General features: G+C 46.4%; 1 protein-coding gene across 1 annotated transcript in view; it reads right to left on the bottom strand.

Annotated features, from left to right (window-relative positions):
- Nucleotides 1-21,349, bottom strand: part of RAD9B (RAD9 checkpoint clamp component B) — a 65,164-nt gene that overhangs the window by 35,645 nt on the left and 8,170 nt on the right. The window contains exon 3 of the mRNA XM_033954369.1: nt 7,626-7,775. Within this exon, the coding sequence (XP_033810260.1) occupies nt 7,626-7,775 (150 nt within the window). The remainder of the gene's footprint in view (nt 1-7,625; nt 7,776-21,349) is intronic.

Raw genomic sequence — 21,349 nt, 5'->3', positions numbered from 1 at the left:
ATGCTTTCTCTACGGTTTCCATCCATTTTGAGCGATTTTTGAGTTTCTTTTTCACCACTGCTCTCATAGCTTCATGGTCCCCTTTCCTGAAGTTGAGCGTCGTCGCTGCAGTTCTTTTCACTTTGGATGCTCCTACCTCTAGTTTGTACCGGATCATGTTGTGATCACTATTTCCTAGTGGTCCTACAACTGCCACTTCCTTTGCAGGTCCCCCTAGTCCATTTAGGATTAGGTCGAGAGTGGCATTTCCTCGCGTTGATTCTTTAACAAGCTGTTCCATGAAGCAGTCTCCCACAGCCTCCAGGAATTCTGTTTCCCTCGCACAGCTTGAGTTCCCAATGCTCCAGTCTATCCTGGGGTAGTTGAAATCCCCCATCACCAGTACACTTCCGCTTTTGCATTCTCTCCTCAATTCTGCTTCCAGTTCTTTGTCGTTTGCTTCCGTTTGCCCAGGCGGGCGATAGTACAGTCCCAATTTTATGTCAGCTCCATTTCTTCCTGGTAATTTAACCCATAATGATTCCAGTTCTTCCACCCTTGCTGCCGTATCCAATCTGGTCGAGTGAATGGTGTCCTTTATATATAGTGCTATTCCTCCGCCCTTCTTGTGGGTCCTGTCTCTCCTATAGAGATTGTACCCGGGTAATACTACATCCCATTTGTTGTCCTCAGTCCACCATGTTTCTGTAATTCCTATAATGTCCAGGTCCTCATTTTTAGCTGTGACTTCCAGTTCTCCCATTTTGGCCCTTAGACTCCTTGCATTAGCATATAAACAGTTTAAGTCCTGTTTTTTTCCCTTTCTCGTTCTGCCTTGTGAATTTTTCCTCTTGCCGTCCACCTTGCGGGCTTCCAGCCCCTGAATTCCATTTTGTTCTTCTTCTCTCAATGTCTTGTCTTTCCTGTCCTCAGCCTGTTTCCTCAAATTCACCTGTTCCCCTAACTCCTGCTGTATGCTCTTCGTTTTGTTCTCTGGTTCCGCTTGACCTTTGGACCCCTGTGGTGTGCCATTTGTTTCTTCCCAGCATTGTTCCCACTCAGCATCTTCATTTGATACTGTTTTCCGAATGTCAACGTCTGGTCGATGTTCGGCTTTCCCCTTTTTCTCAGTTTAAAGCCATCTCTATTTCTTTCTTGATGTTGTTTGCCAGCAGTCTTGTTCCCGCCGTGCTCAGGTGTAGTCTGTCCCTCCTGTAGAGCTTGTTCTTCCCCCAAAAAGTCGTCCAGTTCTTCACAAAGTGGAAGCCTTCCTCTTCACACCATCTCCTCAGCCATGCGTTCATTGCTTGTAGCTCAGTCTGCCTCTTCACATCTGCCCTCGGTACTGGCAGGATCTCTGAGAATGCTATCCTGTTCGTCCTCAGCTTCAGTTTCTTCCCCAGGATCTTGAAATGTTCAGTTAGTGTAGTCCTGCTGTAATTTCTGCTGTTGATGTCGTTTGTTCCAACGTGGATTATCACCGCTGTCCAGTGGCGTACCTAGGGTATGTGGCACCCGGGGCCCATCATTTTTTTGACACCCCCCCCCCCCCCCATGTAAAAAAATTTTTTTTTTTTTTTTTTTTTTGCAATAACCATGAAATGGAATAAATGGTCAGAATAGAAACAGGCAGTGAAAATTTTCTTTTATTGAACCTCATATATGTAACCATTATTCCAAACATAACATAACATAAATTATGTCTAAATTGTCATGACATTAGAAGTACATATGGAGTAGTTGCAGGTGATGCTTGGGACAGTTCTGATTGTGTTAGTTCGGTTTTATGTGTTTTTTGAATAGAAGGGTTTTTATTTCTTTTTGAAGGTTTTGCAGTCTGTGGTTGATATCAATTGGTTGTAGAGTTGGGGGTCGAGTGTTGCAGCTCGAATGGCTAGGAGGTTGTCGAACAGTTTTTTTCTTTTGACGTTTTTGGTTGGAGGGTGTGTGAATGGTGCACAAGTTCTCCTATGTCTGTTTGAAGTGGATTGAATTATTTAGCTGAAGAAATTAGTTACCCCCCATTCCACACACATTAATTCTCTTCCATTTTTGTTCCCATTATAAAAAACACTGATAAGTTCCCAGAAAAAAAATACATTAAAATAAGAAGTGAAAACAAAGGCCCCTACAGATGAGAACATAACATAAGAATAGCCTAACTGGGTCAGACCAATGGTCCATCATGCCCAGTAGCCCATTCTCATGGTAGCCAATCCAGGACACTAATACCTGGTCAAAACCCAAAGAGTAGCAACATTACATGCTACCGATCCAGGGCAAGCAGACACTTCCCCCATGTCTTAATAACAGATTATGGACTTTTCCTCCAGGAATTTGTCCAAATCTTTCTTAAAACCAGCTACACTATCTGCTTTTACCATAACTTCTGGCCACTTCATTTTTAAGTTTAGATTTTTCCTTTCAAACAGAGACCTTGCTAGATGTCAAATACAGCACAAGGTAACTTCACATGGACTTAGCTGTGCAGGAAATGTGAATCTCCTCATACACCCACCATATAGTGCAAAAATGTGCAAAGGTCTGTTTTTTTCTTTCGATCACTACATAGCCTAATGCCACACAAGCAGCGCTGTTACAAACATATTCTGTAGGTCAATGCTAAGGATAACAAAGTTTCCTTCCTTGGACCAGAAGGAGATAAACCACTGGAAGAGATCCCAACACAACACCCAAAGACCCACTCAGTGTGTGAACCAGTTGAGTGGAGTGGACTAACTGGGGGGTGGAAATGGGCCCGGAGTTTGCTCAGCAGAATTTCCCAGACCACCTCTTCCTCTCAACACATTGACACGCTGCCACCATCACCACTAGGAACACCTCACTGGGTAGGCCAGCTATGCTATAAACTTTATAAAACACATTATTATATTTTCTTATAAAGCACATATTTTAACTGACCTCTCTGACATCCTCAGCCTTTCCATTCACAAAAATAGAAGGAAGAAAAGTTCCCATTTCCTGCTGTCTCATGTCCCTGGCCTATACAATATTTTTTTTCTGCAGACCCTTCAAAAGTCTGACCAAATCCTCGTTTCACTTGCATTATAAAGTACTGAGGATGCCATCTCTCCCCAATCCCAGGTCCTAAAGTCTAAGACAGTAGCGCAAACTAATGCTGCCAGATACAGGAAAAAAAAATTTTGATTCGATTCAGCCCTATTGAATTGGTTTTTCAATTCGATTTTCCTGCCCAGTTGGGTGATTTTTTTCAAAACTCCTGGTGGGTTTTATAGCTTTTTCACCCCCTTTGGCTTCTCCTAACCACAATGGCGCTGTGGTGTAAATAAAATAAAGAAACAAAAAGGACTTTTCCTCTTTCTGTTAAATCCTAGCTCACGTTTGCAGTCCAACACCAGCTCTGGCAGGATACACATTTCAAATCTGACATGTTATAATCACAAAACAGAAAATAAAATTAATTTTTCTACCTTTTGTTGTCTGGTTATATTTCAAATCTTGTTGGTCCAAGGCTCTGGTTTTCTTCTGATAACTTGCTTGCCAGTGTCTCCTTCTTTCTGCATGCTAACCATCCATCTGCCAACTCTGTCCTCCCTTTCCATTTCCCTTCCCTTCCCAGGAAGTCTGGTACCTTTCCTTTTTTTCATCTCCCTCCACAGATCCACCTTTTCTTAAATACCCTTTCATCCGGCATCTCTCCCTCCTTCCCCACCATCCCAGAGTCCACCATCTCTCCGTTTCTTTTCCTAATTACCCTCCTATCCAGTATCTCTATCCCTCCTCCACACCATCCCTTGTGTCCAATTTCTCTCCCTTTCTGTTCCTTCCCTCCCTAAATCCCATGGTCCATCATCTCTCTCCCTCTCCTCTATTTTCAGACCCATTATTTCTTCCCCCCCCAAAGTTTGGCATATGCATGTCTCTTTGAACACCCCCTTCCCTCCGTGTACTTCTAAATCATGGTCCCCCCCAAAGGCCTGTCCCCCCTTAAAGGTCTGCCTGTCCCACCTTGAAGGCCTGCACCCCCCTTGAAGGCCTGTCCCTTCCCCTTGTAGGCCTGTCCCCCCCTTGAAGGCCTGCCTGCCTGTCCCCCCCCTTGAAGGTCTGCACCCCCCGAAGGCCTGCACCACCCCGAAGGCCTGTCCCCCACTTGAAGGCCTGTCCCACCCCCTTGTAGCTTCTCCCCCCCCTTGTAGGCCTGTCCCCCCTTGAAGGCCTGCCTGCCTGCCTTTCCCCCCTTGAAGGCTTGTCCCCCCTTGAAGGCCTGCACCACCCCCCTCGAAGGCCTGCACTCCCTTGAAGGTCTGCACCCCCCCCCGAAGGCCTGTCCCCCACTTGAAGGCTTGTACCACCCCCTTGTAGCTTCTCCCCCCCCCTTGTAGGCCTGACCCCCTTGAAGGCCTGCCTGCCTGCCTTTCCCCCCCTTGAAGGCCTGCACCCCCTTGAAGGACTGCACCCCCCCCCGAAGGCCTGCACTCCCTTGAAGGTCTGCACCCCCCCGAAGGCCTGTCCCCCCCTTGAAGGCCTGTCCCCCCCTTGTAGGCCTGTCCCCCCTTTAAGGCCTGCCTGCCTGCCTTTCCCCCCCTTGAAGGCCTGTCTCCCCCTTGAAGGCCTGCACCCCCCCTTGAAGGCCTGCACCCCCCCTTGAAGGCCTGTCCCCCCCCCCTTGTAGGCCTGTCCCCCCCTTGTAGGCCTGTCCCCCCCCTTGTAGGCCTGTCCCCCCCCCTTGTAGGCCTGTCCCCCCCTTGAAGGCCTGCCTGCCTTTCCCCCCTTGAAGGCCTGTTCCCCCCCTTGAAGGCCTGCACCCCCTTGAAGGTCTGCACCCCCCCAAAGGCCTACACCCCCCTCGAAGGCCTGCACCCCCCTGAAGGCCTGCCTGCCCCCCTTGAAGGCCTGCACCCCTTGAAGGTCTGCACCCCCCCCGAAGGCCTGTCCCCCCCTTGAAGGCCTGCCTGTCACCCCCCTCCCCCTTGAAAGCCTGCTTGCCTGCCCGCCCGCCCCACCCTGAAGGCCTGATGCCCCGACCCACCCCGAAGGACCGCTCGCCCCCCTGGCCTCCCCGCACCACCTATGAACAGCCGCAGCAGGATCGCGAAGTCAGCGTCAGCGATCCCTGCGCTGCTTCCTGCGCCACGGTCCCGCCCCTCCTCTGACGTCAGAGGAGGGGCGGGATCGCGGCGCAGGAAGCAGCGCAGGGATGCTGACGCTGACTTCGCGATCCTGCTGCGGGCTGCTTCACAGGTGGTGCAGGAAGGTCAGTGGGGCGAGCGGTCCTTCGGGGGTGGCGGGGGACTGAACGGCAAGGCCGGGAACACCCCCTTAGGGCTGGTACCCGGGGCGGCCCGCCCCCCCCTAGGTACGCCACTGCCGCTGTCTCTTCTGTTTCAGTTCCTTTCATGATCCTTTCGATTCTGTCGGTGATGTCCTTCGTCCTTGCACCTGGGAGACATGTCACCAGCCGGTCCTCTCTCCCTCCTGCTATGTGACTGTCCACTTCTCTCAGGATTGAGTCTCCCACCACGATTGCAGATTTCCCCTTCCTCAGCTTCCTCTCTGGTCTCAAGTCTGTATCCTTGATGAGGCTCGATGCTTCTCCCTCAGGGTTCTGGTGAATCCTTGTCTCCTCTGTCTGCTCGATGCTTTCATGAGGTCCTCCTCCCCTGGTGTCTGGCGGCTCCTGTCTTCCGTCTGTTGGTTCCTGTCTGCACTGTTGATGATCCTGGTTCTCCACGCTCCTGTAGGCCTCCTCGATGAATCTCTCGAGCTCCCGTACTTGCTCCTCAATGTGGCTCTCTCTTGTGGGGTCCTCAGCTGTCCACGGTTCTTCCGAGATGCGGAGTCCCTCCAGCTCCTGGACCCTGACCTGCAGTCTACCGACCTCCTTCTTCAGGCTTTCCAGTTCCTGACACCGACCGCATATGTATGCCTGCCTTCCCAAGGGGAGGTAGTCATACATATGACACTCCGATTAAACAGTTGGAAAATGTTAACTGTTGTATTTATTATGCAATCAAGTTACTTTTGTAGTCATTTATTCACAATAAGATGAGATAAATTTTCTGGACTGAAACCCAAGCTAGAAGATAAATTTATGGACAAGATCAAAATTTCAGAAACTGGAGATGATGTATGGAAGCATAAATATTCTGATTTTCTGGTACTTCCAATTTTAATCTGTGACATGTACCTTATTTTCACGTAGATAACGCGCACCGTGTAAAACGCGCACACGGGTATAGTGCGCGAAAAACACAAAATTATGTACAGAAATTTTTATATACCGCGCTGCTTCCTCTTCCGGCGGTCCCGCCCTTTCTCTGATGTCAGAGAAAGGGCGGGACCGCCGGAAGAGAAAGCAGCGCAGCACAGGCTCTGAGAAGGGGCAGGACCGCCGGCAGAGGAAGCAGCTGGACTGGCATCCGGAAACAAGGTAGACAGCTTCTCCATGGGGGAGGGGTGGAGGCTGTGGGGGTGCGAGAGGTCCTTCAGGTGGGGGTGCGTGCGCTCCTTCCGGTTGATGAATCGGGCGTCGGGGGGGGGGGGTAAACTATGTAAAAAAAATTTTGTACAACGCGCTCACGCGTATAACACGCAAGGGTATGCGCGGTTCGTAAAAACCACGTATAACGCCCGCGTTATATGCGAGAAAATACGGTAAATTAAATTTAGCATAGGTGAACATTTGAAAGAAAAAAACACTGATTATTTTAGAAAGCACCATCAAGCTGATTAAACTGTTCCTTATTTTTGACGCCTTCCAACAAAGGGCTAGATTCACTAAGCAAACCGATCATGTACCGATCGGTTTGTGAGCCCTTAGTGACCAGATTTCCCTCCTGCAGTATTCATTAACCTGTGTAGCGTTCCGCTTCCGGTGAGCGCATGCAAATGAAGGGAACTGCATGCAAAGTAAGCAGGGACGTGATTCACTAAATTTTTTTTTGATCCGACTGGGCTCGCAAAAAGCGACTGCTCAGGACTAGTTGCTGAAGTCCTTTGCAACTGCCCTGCCTTCTGCCGCCCTACTTTCTAACCTGTCAGCTCCATCTCCTGCAGCCCCGAACATGCCTGCCTGCCCTGATCTCTCCTGCCTGCTCGCTCTAATTCTCCTGCTCTCTGCCGCCCTTCCCCACAGTGCAAGCCCGTGTTTTTAAAGCGGGGCTGCACGCCGCAGTGCAGCACCAACTTTAAACCCATGGGCTCGCACTGAAGGGAAGGAGGGAAGAGGGTGCCGCTGCTGCATAGTAGCAGGAGAGTCGGGCCCTGAGCATGCCTGCCCCGACTTCCTGTGCAAGCCCATTGTTTTAACCCGAAGCAGGTTAAACCTATGGGCTCACAAAAGTTTAAAGTAAAAAAAAAAAAAGTCGTGGCTAGGACGGATCTGTGCATGTGTGCAAATCGCGCAGGCAGATGGGGGCGTTCCTTCGATCGCCCCCATCTGCATATTTTAGGTTAGTGAATTTGTCAGACCTGCCTGAATCAGAAACAGATTGTTCAGATTCTGGCAGATTAGTGAATCTAGCCCAAATGTACTACCCATCTGTATCAGAAAGAAGTAGCAATACACATGATAAACACTATAATAGTGAAATATGTAGTTTCAGATCATTTTTAGTTAAAAAAAAAAAACAACCCAAAACCAGCCCAACTCTGTGAATATTTACCTTCATTGCAAATTTACATTTGAAGTGTAAATGTACATCCCCTTGACCTGGTTCATGAATGGTCACACTGCTATAGTGCTGAAAGAACATACATGAGAAGAAGACACAGGCATATGCTGACCTGGAAGAATTCACTGATCTCAGAGCAAGCTAAAATAAAATAAAGTAAATATGTAAATAAAACATTCTATTTATGTGAAACCTCATTTAAATCACTTAAGAGGACAATAATGAAATATTTTTATGTCTTATGGAAGGGAAGATTAGGTACTTACCTCAATAATCTTCTTTTTGTTAACACAGCATATGAGCCCTGACAGGTGGGTTAAGTCCCCCAAATCAGAAGCTGTTGCAGAAGGAATCAATACTTTTTATTAGAACATAAGAAAAGCCTTACTGGGTCAGACCAAAGGTCCATCAAGCCCAGTAGACTGTTCTCACGGTGGCCAATCCAGGTCTCTAGTACCTGACTAAAACCACTCCATCTCCTTCCTCTGTGGATTGTACTGCCTCTCTTCAATTTGTACCAAAACATTTTAAAATCACTACAATAGGAAACATAAAAAGGAAGGTTAGATCATATAATAATAATAACAACTTTATTTTGTATACCGCCATACCCAGAGAGTTCTAGGCGGTTCACAACAATTAATTAAGATTACAAACGATGAAATCATTGGAATTAACATTTTAGGAATGTACAGGTTATTGAAGTTGACAGGAATATACAAGAGTGTACAATAGGAAGGTAATATTTTATTTACAGGAAAATACCGGTCATTGAAATTAATAGGTTTGGTGGGTATAATAAGAGGGGAAGGGGGAGGTTCACGTGTATTGATGGGAGTTGAAGAAGTGAGAAGGTGGAAGATAAAGGCCAAAAGGCCCATCTAGGCTGCCCATCCATAATAACCATTATCTCTTCCTCTAAGAGATCCTACATGCCTATCCCATGCCTTCTTGAATTTAAACACCACTTCTTCCGGGAGACTGTTCCACACATCTACCACCCTTTCTGTAAAAAAGTATTTCCTTAGATTACTCCTGAGCCTATCACTTCTTAACTTCATCCTATGCCCTCATTCCAGAGCTTCCTTTCAAATGAAAGAGACTAGACTCATGCACATTTAAGCCACGTAGGTATTTAAATGTCTATCATATCTCCCTTTTCCCGCCTTTCCTCTAAAGTATACATATTGAGATATTTAAGTCTGTCCCCATAAGCCTTATGACGAAGACCACGCACCATTTAGTAGCCTTCATCTGGACCAACTCCATCCTTTTATATCTTTTTGAAGGTAAAGTCTCCAGAATTGTACAAAATATTCCAAATACAATACAATTTTTATTTGTATACCACCAATACCTCTTCAGAGTTTACAATAGCTCACAAACAATAAAACATCCGATATTAGGTGCTTAGAAAATATCCTTAACTGTCCAAGGGGCTCACAATCTAACTAAAGCACATGAATAAACAATTACTTACATACTAAAAGTACAAAAAAATCAGACCAAAGGAAAAAACCAAAACAAAATAACAAAAATTAAATCAAAATAAAATAAAATAGAAGAGTAGATAAAATTGAATGGACATAAAACCCAACGGAATAAAGCAAACTAAAGTAAAAACAAAATGAAATAATAAAGTCCAGACAGTTAATGTGGATGAGCAGGGAGGGCAAAACTCAATGTAGGCCATCAGGCCTCTCCGACCTTGATGTAGGAATAAAATGGCAGGCAGGATCACGGATATTCAGACTCCTTCACCATACTGAGCTTTGGCACATCATTAGAATAACTCTGTCCTGGTGTCTAGATAATCAAATCAGCACAGATATGCAGCATTGATCCATTTTTACCTCACAGCTCTTAATGACCAAACTACTACCGATTAACCCAGCAGAGGTGGCTACCGTCCTTCAGGAAACATGGCACAGCAGGAAGCCAGCATACATAAGAACATAAGAAATGCCTTCACCGGATCAGACCAAGGTCCATCTAGTCCAGCGATCCGCACACGCGGAGGCCCATTTAGGTGCTCCTTTTTGGAGACCCGGATTTCCCGTATCCCTCAATATGATCTGCAAGAAGGTATGCATCCAACTTGCGTTTGAAACCCAGCACAGTATTTTCTGCCACCACCTCCTCCGGGAGAGCATTCCAAGCGCCCACCACTCTTTGTGTGAAACAGAACTTCCTGACATTTGTCCTGAACCTGCTGCCATTCAGTTTTAGGCTATGACCTCTTGTCCGCGTCACATCTGAAAATATCAGTAATGCTGCTTCCTGGTCAATTTGATCAAATCCCTTTAATATTTTAAAAGTCTCTATCAGATCCCCACGCAGTCTTCTCTTTTCGAGGGTGAACAGTCCCAGTTTTCCGAGGCGTTCCTTGTAGCTTAAATTCTCCATGCCTTTGACTAGTTTCGTGGCTCGCCTCTGCACCCTCTCCAACAGAATTTTATTTATTAAGAGATTCTCTTAGGACTGAGTGGTCGTATGCGCTGGCGGTTTAATATTAGGGGGGTATTCCTTGATAAAGCTATCTATGGCGAAACATGTCAGTATGACATTCCCCTTGCCAGAGACCACACGAAAAAGCTAAGTAACAGCTTTTAAATACTGATTATAAAAAATATATAAACTTCAAAAAAATGTTTGATATAATGCAAGAGTGAAAAATAGTATTTGACAACTAATATAATAACGGGACCCGATGACGAGTTGACACATAAAGCTTGGCGCAATGAAATGTTATTGAGCTCCAAGTGGTGCCGCTGAGGATCCTTGAAACTTTGACCAAATATTGAGTACATAAGGGTATTTCAATGGTGGTAAAGTTTTGCCATAATTTGAGTCAATACTGATAGAGAAGAGACATGTAGGATATGGAGAAAATGCAGTCTGGAGGCACTTCCAAAATATTTGAGAGAGCTATTGGTTATCCTTACCACATAGAGTCAGGAGTAAATAGATGACATCTCTTGATTGTTCAATAGTTCACACAATGTCAGATGTGGGGTGGGTAGAGGGAAGGAGACAGAGATGCTTTCTTTCTTTTGGAGGAGGTTGGGTTATTATTGAAAATTATTATGTGGTGTAAAATTATGTTTCATTACAAGGACACATGGATCTGAGTCTACCAGATGTTATGTTTAGTTGCTCAGAGAGTACATAATCAAAACAAAAATATGTCTAAAATTCCCCCCTAAATTGGCACTTGGACAATTAAAAAGACAGGTTGTCCAAGTACCGATAATTAAGCAGGGTTTTAGACATATCTAAAACCAGCTTAGGTCTTTTGACTGCCTCTGTGCGCCCAGAGCAAAAAGGGGTGTTTTGGAGGCGTGGGTAGGGCAGTTGGTGGGCGGGATGTGAGCCACCCTAGACTTAGTTGTCTGGCAGCCATAATCAAAAAGGTTGCCTGGACAGAACTTATATGTTTTGACTTAGACTTGGGGGGTTGGGTCAGGTGGCCTACCTTTGGGGGAGGGGGTTCGGGGTGTCCAGCAGGAGGGACTGGGCCTCCCTTCTGCTGGCGATGCTTGCGAGGGATCATGGCAGGTTCAGGCAGGAGGGATTGGGCATCCCTCCTGCCATGATCATTGCCCGGGGGGGGGGGAAGGGGAAGGTTCCATGATTCTCTAACCGGCGCTTATAACAGACGTCGGTTAGAGAATCGTAGTTTTAGGTGAAGGACTGGTCCCTCCCATGTCTAAAAGGTCTTGTTTTGGGCGTTTGGGACTTGGGTGAATTTTTTGGGGGGAATAGGGCTTAAAGATAGACATAGTGGGACCGGGAGAAACAGCAAGATGGCGACCGAGCAACACACTTGTTGAGAGCTCCCATTTCATTTGGAGACTTTTTCCTTGTTAAGCTATCGAATTACCTTCATTAATGCCCAAACAACGTGGAAGGCCAAAGGGAAATCCTCCAATGCCCCAGAATTCTCAACACTGCAGCAGATTGTGGTTACAGCATTCACAGTTCATCAACCTTCAGCGGGCGTATCTGCTGCTGTGAAGGGGGAACTGCACAGCTTAGACGGCGAGCTATCGCTGAGCCCACATGGACTGCATACTCCCCCCTATGCCCGGAGAAGCTACGTTGGATCGGACAGCTGTGGAGGACTCCCAGAATGAATCTTAAGAGGAGTGTCCTGAACATGCAGCAAACCTGGATGTTAATACACCGATGCCGACTTCTGAGAGGGAGCTGGTGCATGAAGGGAGTTTTTCTCCCATGAATATGAACGGTGGTGAGAGACTGGAAGCCTTGGGGCAGAGTCCTATGGAAGGAACCCAAGCTAATCTGGTTGGAATTTCTCCCCTCAAGCCGCTTGTAAGACCACCAGCGGTGACACTGGACCGCAAAAGAAAACCTGCATGCAGTATGTACAAACTTTGTTTCAATTATATTACATACTTCTGCCAAGATAAACCAAATGGAAACATCTTTTCAACAACAAAAATTGGACCTTGCTAAATTGGAAAAATCAACGACAGAAATAAAGAACATGGTAGTTAAACAAGTAGCAAATAAAATGTTATTACTGAGGAAAATTAAGAACTTAGAGAACCAGCAGAAAAATCTTAACTTAAAATTTTTAAATTTTCCAATTGCAAAGTTTATGATTCCTCAAGAACTTTTAAAAAACTTTTTGACAACAGTTCTGAATGTTCCTGACTCAAAAAAGATTACTGAAGAATTAATGGAAAGAGAGAAGACCGAGATGGATATATCAGCATTATTAGAATTTTCAGAGATAGAGGTCTCAGGTAGAGCCATATTGTTAGTTTCTCTCGTCTTTTTGCAGGATAAAGAAATGTTGTTGAAATTATATTTTTAAAAGAAACAGGTCTCCTACTCAGGGCAGGATTAATTTGTCGAGGGCCCCTAGGCACACAAGTCCACTGAGCCCCCTGACTCCCCCAACCATGCCCCCCCCCCACATTTATTTACTTATTTATTTCCACTTTATTTATTTTATTTTAAAATTCAAAACAAACAACAAAGATTACCATACCAGTGCCAGTGTACAGTTTTTCTTCTATGCAACCTCCAAACATCTCTAAATAAATTCCCCCTTCCTTCCTAGAGGAAAAGATCTTCAGCTGGCAGGGCTTTGGGAAGCCCACAATTTATATTTTGCATTTGAGTAGGAGGCAAGAGGCATGGCAGGAAGAAAATTTAGTGCCCGTCATTTTATTGGACTAATACATTTCTCAATTAGCTTTCAGAGGTTAAAACCTCTTTCTTCAGGTCAGTAAATTATACTGCTGTTACAGTATCCCTGTCCTGACCCAAGGAAAGATGTTATGGTCTCTGAATTAGTAAAAAAAATTTTAAAATTAGTCAAATAAACAGGATCACCTTATTTCCATTTTCTGTTAATAAACGATTATCAACACAGTTACAATAATACTTTATCCTAGAGCTAAATAAATAAATAAAACAAATATAAATTTTTTTCTACCTTTGTTGTCTGGTTTCTGTTTTCCTCATCTTCTCAACATTCTCTTAGAACATAAGAACATAAGAATTTGCCTCCACTGGGTCAGACCAGAGGTCCATCCTGCCCAGCGGTCCGCTCCCGCGGCGGCCCATCAGGTCCGCGACCCGTGAAGTGGTTTCTGACCACTTCTATAACCTACCTCAAGTTCTATCTGTACCCCTCTATCCCCTTTTCCTCCAGGAACCTATCTAAACCTTCCTTGAACCCCTGTACAGTGTTCTGGCTTATCACCTCCTCCGGAAGCTTGTTCCATGTGTCCACCACCCTCTGAGTAAAAAAGAACTTCCTGGCATTTGTACTAAACCTGTCCCCTTTCAATTTCTCCGAGTGACCCCTAGTGCTTGAGGCTCCCCACAGTTTGAAGAATCTGTTCTTATTCACTTTCTCTATGCCCTTTAGGATTTTGAAGGTTTCTATCATGTCCCCTCTAAGTCTCCTCTTCTCCAGAGAGAACAGCCCCAGTGTTTTTAACCTGTCAGCGTAAGAGAAATTTTCCATACCTTTTATCAGTTTAGTCGCCCTCCTCTGCACTCCCTCGAGTACCGCCATGTCCTTTCTGAGGTACGGCGACCAATATTGAACACAGTACTCCAGGTGCGGGCGCACCATTGCGCGATACAGCGGCATGATGACTTCCTTCGTCCTGGTTGTGATACCCTTTTTGATGATGCCCAGCATTCTGTTTGCTTTCTTTGAAGCTGTTGCACATTGCGCCGATGGTTTCAGCGATGTGTCAACCATCACCCCCAGATCCCTTTCAAGGTTACTCACCCCTAGCCGTGTTCCCCCCATATTGTAGCTGAACATTGGGTTCTTTTTCCCTACATGCATGACTTTGCATTTCTCTACGTTAAAGCTCATTTGCCACTTATTTGCCCAGTCTTCCAGTCTCGTTAGGTCCCTTTGCAGGTTTTCACAGTCTTCCGTGTTCCTAACCCTGCTGCAGAGTTTGGTGTCATCAGCAAATTTGATAACCTCACATTTTGTCCCCGTCTCCAGATCATCAATAAATATATTGAACAATAGAGGTCCCAGCACCGACCCCTGTGGAACTCCGCTCGTGACCCATTGCCAGTCCGAGTATTGGCCCTTTACTCCAACCCTCTGTTTCCTGCCTGCCAACCAGTGTTTGATCCATCGGTAGATATCCCCTTGCACCCCATGATTCCACAGCTTTTTTAGTAGCCGTTTGTGAGGTACCTTGTCGAAGGCTTTTTGGAAGTCAAGGTAAATGATGTCTATGGATTCCCCCTTATCCATCTGGCTGTTTATTCCCTCGAAGAAGTATAGCAAGTTTGTGAGGCACGACCTTCCCTTGCAGAAGCCATGCTGGCTTGCCTTCAGTTGCCCATTTTTTTCTATGTGTTCGCAGATTGTGTCCTTTACCATTGCTTCCATCATCTTTCCCGGAACCAAGGTCAAGCTCACAGGCCTGTAGTTTCCCGGGTCACCCCTTGATCCCTTCTTAAAGATGGGCGTGACATTTGCTATTTTCCAGTCCTCTGGGATCTCTCCAGTTTTTAGGGAGAGGTTACATATTTGGCGAAGTGTCTCTGCTATTTCGTTTCTCAGTTCTTTTAGTACCCTTGGGTGGATGCCGTCCAGGCCTGGTGATTTGTCGCTCTTCAGTCTGTCTATCTGTCTGAGGACATCCTCTTTGCTTACCTCTAGTTGTACCAGCTTTTCGTCGTGTTCCCCGTTTATAATCACCTCGGGTTCTGGGATATTGGATGTGTCCTCTCTGGTGAAGACTGACGAGAAGAATTTGTTTAACCTGTCAGCTATCTCTTTTTCCTCCTTTATCGCTCCTTTCCTGTCTCCGTCGTCCAGTGGTCCCACTTCCTCTCTGGCTGGTTGTTTCCCTTTCACATACCTGAAGAAGGGTTTGAAGTTTCTTGCTTCTCCTGCCAGTCTTTCCTCATATTCTCTCTTTGCTTTCCTGATCTCTCGATGGCATTCTTTCTGGTACCTTTTGTGCTCTTCCTGGTTCTCCTTTGTTGGTTCCTTTTTCCATTTCTTGAAAGATGATTTCTTGTCGCTTATCGCCTTATTTACTGCAGTTGTTATCCATGCTGGGTTTCTAGTTCGATTTTTTTTGCACCCTTTCCTGAACCTTGGAACGCACAGGTCTTGTGCCTCGAGCACTGTGCCTTTAAGCAGTGTCCAGGCTTCCTTTACGGTCTTCATCTTCCCTGCGCTGTTGCTGAGCTTTTTTCCTACCATTTTCCTCATGTCTTTGTAGTTTCCTTTTCTGAAGTTGAGTGCTGTCGTTGTGGTTCTTTTCACCTTTGATGTTCCCATGTTTAATTTGTACTGGATCATGTTATGATCGCTGTTCCCTAATGGTGCTATTACCACCACTTCATTTGCGGGTCCTTCTAGCCCGTTGAGGATTAGGTCTAGAGTGGCATCCCCCCGCGTTGGTTCTGTGACCAGCTGCTCCATGAAACAGTCTCTTATCACCTCTATGAATTTAGTTTCTCTCGTGCAATTTGAGTGCCCAATGTCCCAATCTATTCCCGGATAGTTGAAATCCCCCATAACCACCACCCTTCCACTTTTGCACACCTGCCTCAGTTCGGCCTCCAGGTCCAGGTCGTTTGCTTCTGGCTGTCCTGGTGGGCGATAGTAAAGTCCCAATTTGATGTCAGCTCCTTCCCCTCCTGTTAGCTTTACCCATAGTGACTCCAGACTGTCTGCCCTTATTGTTGTTTCTGATCTGGATGAAGGAATGTAGTCCTTTATATACAGTGCTATTCCTCCCCCCTTCTTGTGTACCCTGTCCCTCCTGTAGAGTTTGTACCCTGGCAGGGCCACATCCCATTTGTTGTCCTCTGACCACCATGTCTCTGTGATTCCTATTATATCTAGATCCTTATTTCTGGCTATAACTTCTAGCTCCCCCATTTTAGTCCTTAGGCTCCTAGCGTTTGTATATAGGCAATTTAAGTCCCGGTTAGTTACCTTTTCCTTTGGGTCTATTCTTGATTTGATGCTCCTGCTGGTCTCCTCACGGGCTGCCTCCTGTGGTGTGTCTATCCCGTCCTCCGCCCGCTTCCTTCCTTCCATCCACTGTCTGCCCTTTCTCTGCCTCTTCCATAGGGCATTTGCTCTCTTTCTATGCCTCTTCCTTCCATCTCTCCCTCCCCCATTGGTGTGGCATCTGTCTTCTTCCCTTCCATCTCTCCCACTTTCCCAGCCATCAGATTTTAGCATCTCTCTCTCTCCTCCTTTCCTTCCCTCAGATCTGGTATCCGTCTCCCTCCTCCTTTCCTCCTCCCAGTTTTTAGCATCTTTCTCTTTCTTCCTTTCCTCCCCTCACATTTGGTATCTGTCTCCTCCTGCTCAATTTATTTTCTGCCTCTGAGGCTGAATAGTAAGAGAGAATTTAGACAATTTCCCTCTTTCATTGTGTCTACCTATAACTTGCCACCTCTTTCCCTCACCCCTTCCAGTATCTAACTCTATCCTCTTCCCCCAATCCAGCACATGCCCTTTTTTCTTTCTCCTCCCCACTTCCTTCCAGTGTCTGCTCCCCTCTCTCACTCCCTTCCATTCAATACTGCCCCCTCCCCCACACTTTCATTCAGTGTCTGTCCCCCCCTATTTCCATCTACTGTTCACCCTCTGTCTCGCCCCTTCCATACACTGCCCTCTCTGCCCTTTCCATCCAGTGCCCACCCTCTCTCTTCTATATGGCATCTTCCGTCTTTCTATGTCCCTTCAATAAATTGTAATGTAATGTAATGTAATGTAATTCATTTCTTATATACCGCTACATCCGTTAGGTTCTAAATTGTCTGTCCTGTGTCCCTTCTCTCCTTTGTACATGTTTCATTTCAGCTTCACCCCTCTCCATTTTTCTGTCTCCACACCTTCTCCTATGCTCTGGCATTTCTCTCTTCTCCTTTCCTTCTTACTCAACCCCATGGCCTGGCATCTCTCTCCTTTTCTTCTCTTCTATCTCTTCCTCCCCCTCCATGCTCTGGCATCTCCTCTCCTTCCTTTCTCTGGTCTGGCATCTGCCTCCTTAATTTCCCTTCCCTCCCCTGGCATCTTTCTGCTCTCCTTCTCTTCCATTTCTCCCTCCCCCTCCATTATCTAGCATTTTCTCTCCTTCCTTGCCCCTGGTCTGGCATCTGTTTCCTTCCCTTCTCTCTCCCTCCATGGCCTGGTTTCTCTTTTCCTTCCCTTCTCTCGGAAGCTCATGGCATTTACTGTGCTTCTGCTGCCACCTCCATGTTTCGTAGCCAGGTTGGAGGTAAAGGGCGGCATCCCCCCACACGTTACAAGGTCCGGTTTGGACCTCTCAGACTTGCCAGCTAGTGGCCAAGGGTCACTTGCCCTGCCTTCTGGAGAAGCCCCAGTGAAGGAACAGGATGCAGCCACTTGCCTTCTCTGGCTCTGGGGATGCTGGAGCGGGAGAGGGTGACAGAAAAGTTCGGCAGTGCTCTCCTCGGGGACGGACACAAGTGGAAACTTTCCACAGGGAGGGAAGGCAACGCTCAGAACAGGGCTGCCGCATCCTGCCCCTGCTCCTTCAGCAGTCCAGATACGTGCCGTTGTGGCCATGCATGACGCGTCTGCGGCTGCAGTCAGCTACCAAGAGTGTCGCGCCCCGAGGCTGGAGCTTGCAAGGTGCGTCATTCCTGTTTCTGAGCACACAGTATTAGAGCGAACTGAACCCAGGCAGGGGGCTTTAACACTGCGCACGCCGGCTTACCTTCTCTTCTGAAACAGGAATGACATAACTTCCTGTTTCAGAGGGCAGCCAGCGCACGCAGTGTTAGAGCCCCGCAGCCTGAGTTCAGTTCGCTTGTGAGCAAGAGGGAGTGGAAGGGAGGGAAGCTATCTTCACCAGGCAGTCGGGGGGGGGGGGGGGGGAACCGCCTGCCTGTTTGCTCCCTCCCAAAGCCGATCCTGGAGCCCCCTGATATTTTTGGGCCCTAGGCACATGCCTACTGGGCCTATCCTTTAATCCAGCCCTGCTCCTACTTAGGAGAAAAGGTTTATATATTTCCAGACATTTCCAAATGGACACAATCATGGTGGAAAGAATTTCTGACATACCGCCAAAGAGTGACCTCATTAGGGGCAGTTTTTCAATTAAGATTTCCCTGCAAGTGTTTTGTTTCTTATCAAGGGAACAAATATTTTTTTTGAACATGCCCAATTGGGATTTCTCCTGGAGAATAAAGAATAGATCAGGTTGAACCAGTATAAATGTGGACTTGGAATAAATAGGAAAGATGTTTATTGCTCGTATTTCTTTTGATATATTTTAATACTTAGCTCCCTTAGTTCCCAAGGGAGGTTTCTTTGAAACTTTTTCTCCCCTCCAAGTGGACTATGTTAGATTATATTTTTCTTCTTCAAATTTTGTTCAAAATGTATTGGACTGATTGATGTCTGTATTTTCTTCACTGTGGTGTATGTTATAAATTGAAAAGATGGAAAAATTATGTTCTTACCTGTTAATTTTCTTTCCCTTAGACGCAGCAGATGAATCCAGAGACCAATGGGATAGCCCACATCTACCAGCAGGCGGAGATAGAGAAACTGATTAACAGGTGGTCTTATTGGCTGGCACTCCTCCTGTCTCATCAGTATAGCTCCTTGCCCAAGCACATGTAACAAACAATAGGCATAGCATGTAAAAAAAACGTATTTCCCAGAACAAATCGCAAAAGGCAATGATACAGAATACAACCATCAACCACAACAAATCGCGAAAGTTGCACCAGAAAAAACCGACAGACAATTACCAGAAAGGGTGGGGCTCTGGATTCATCTGCTGCGTCTAAGGGAAAGAAAATTAACAGGTAAGAACATAATTTTTCCTTCCCTAGCAACAGCAGCAGATAAATCCAGAGACCAATGGGATGTAGCAAAGCAATCCTCAATCTGGGTGGGAAGCAAACGCCGCCTCCGCAACAACCAAAGCACTAAACACATTTACCGCATATGCCCCCACATCCAACCAGAAATGCTGAGAAACAACACTCTCGGAAGACCAAGCAGCCGCGAGACAAAACTCCTCCAAGGAAAAAACCTCTGGACCGAGTCCAAGAAGTAGCCATCATTCTGATGGAATGGTCATGAAGTTCTTTCGCCAACCGCATCAAGCAAGCGTAAAGAATGTCCTCCTGGACCCATCGAGCTCTGGCGGAATGGTCATGAAATTCGTTCGCCAATCGCTTTCCTGCCATCAAGTAAGCAGAAAGTCCTCCTGGACCCATCGAGCGATGGCGGCTATGGACGCCGCCATAAGTTTGAGGCGTCCCGAGAAGAATACCAAAAAAGTTGATCTAAACAACTAAAAGTCATTAGAAACCTTGCTCACGGGAAAGCTACGCACTAACAAAAAATGCAGTGAATAAAATCACGACTCCCTATTTCTCCTCCCAAGAAGAAGGAAGGAAAAGTGAGCTAGTCATAAAAGAAAGGATGACACCCCCTTAGAAAGAATTGTGGAACCGGCTGAACAGATACCCCAGATAACGGAAATCAGAAACAAGAATCCCTGCTGAACAAGGCCTGCAACTCGGAAAACTGCAGAGCCGAAACCAAATCCACAAGAAACCCCGTGTTCAACGGCACAAGGAGGAAATGACGCCTTCAGTAAACTGCGAAGGAGTACTGGAAGATTGCACTCCATACAGGGCTCCTAAGAGGTGTACAAATATACCATGCTCCGTTTAGGAACGGAACGACATGAAGCTGAGAAGTAATCGAAGAGCAATATACCTTGCCCAGGTAACAAGCTAAGAATAGCATTTGAAGCTGAAGGGAATTGAATGCTAAACCCTTGGCAATACACCTGTGCCAAAAAGAAACTATGTAAGGGTGCAAAGTTGAGAAATATCCAAAAGGAAGCAGAATCCACAGGTGACGAAGTCTGTAGCGCCAGGATAAGAGAAGAAACAACCCGCTTCGCATAACCCTTACACGTCAGTCAGGACTTCTCAAAAGCAATGTCGTAATACCAAAGTAGTACGAATATCCATGTTGATCGGACACTAGGAGAGCAAATCCGGAGATACCAGGAAACTCAACAGGCCGGCTGTCGAAAGACTCACCAGATCCGCATAGCAAGGATGGCGCAGCCAATCCAGAAATTCTACAAATACTGTGCCCTGAAAGCGAGCTTGAGATGACAAATCCAAGCCATCATCAGCCAGGGGAAAACACTGAAAAAAGAGAAACCAGGGGCGAGAAAGAAGCCACGCTGCCACCCCCTCTGACTCCCACTCCCTGTGCTAGGAAGTACTGAATAGTGAGACGAGACCAAGATGTCTAGTTCCAAGAGATCTCATGTCCATAAAAAGAGCTGGAACGCCTGAGCCAAAATTCCCAATATCCAGGATGTAGAAGATTTCACTATTACTAACGTGTACACTTGCTAGAGCGTACACAGTGCTGAACACTGTAACATACAATAAATGGGTCATGCTCAGAGAGCACAGAGAAAAAGTCTATCCAAACTCTTTTCTTGACACCTAAAATGATCTGCCAACAGAAGAGGAAGATGAGGGTCTACCCATCGAAGTAGAACAACAACTGTACCCGGCAATGGAGTACAGCACCTACTGCCCAAGCTGTAGAGAAATACCCCCATCAAAATACCGACTGAAAGGCCCTCAGCGGCATTCCGGAAGAAGGGTCTGAAGCTCCAGAAAGGTAGCCTGACCACGCTCAAGAGTAGAAGAATGAACAAGTATGGAGTCGACCCTGAAGACCAGACTCCTGGAGCTGAGGATGGAAGGCACCGAGTCCTCCCAACCCAACAGCCCGGGATGTATGGTGGCCATGAGCTAGTCCAGCAAAGACCGAGGCATACCTTTTAAAAATGAAATCTCGCTGAGCCACCAAACCATACAGAGCGATGCATGAGGAGCCTATCAACTAATCGGAGCCCTGAAAAACCGGGCACCACTAGAACAAAGGCGACCGCTGTAGCGTTATAATGGGAAAGCAAGCCGAAGTTCCCAGTGCAGTCAACAACAGAATCCCATACTCTGGGTCATGGTGACCAAAGAAGCATGCAAACCTGAGACTGTGACCCATCGCCCTAGTTTCTGGGAAGAACACATTTCTCTCCTATATGAACAAGAAAACATCTCCTCGACATACCTATAAATAGTACAGGAGAAAAGAGCGCTGTGCAAATTCAAAGATTCACATCCAAAGAACTGAGGAAAGAAAT

The sequence above is a fragment of the Geotrypetes seraphini genome, chromosome 8, assembly GCF_902459505.1.
Source record: "Geotrypetes seraphini chromosome 8, aGeoSer1.1, whole genome shotgun sequence".
NCBI classification, from domain to species: domain Eukaryota; kingdom Metazoa; phylum Chordata; class Amphibia; order Gymnophiona; family Dermophiidae; genus Geotrypetes; species Geotrypetes seraphini.
This window is presented reverse-complemented; position numbering and strand designations above follow the sequence as displayed.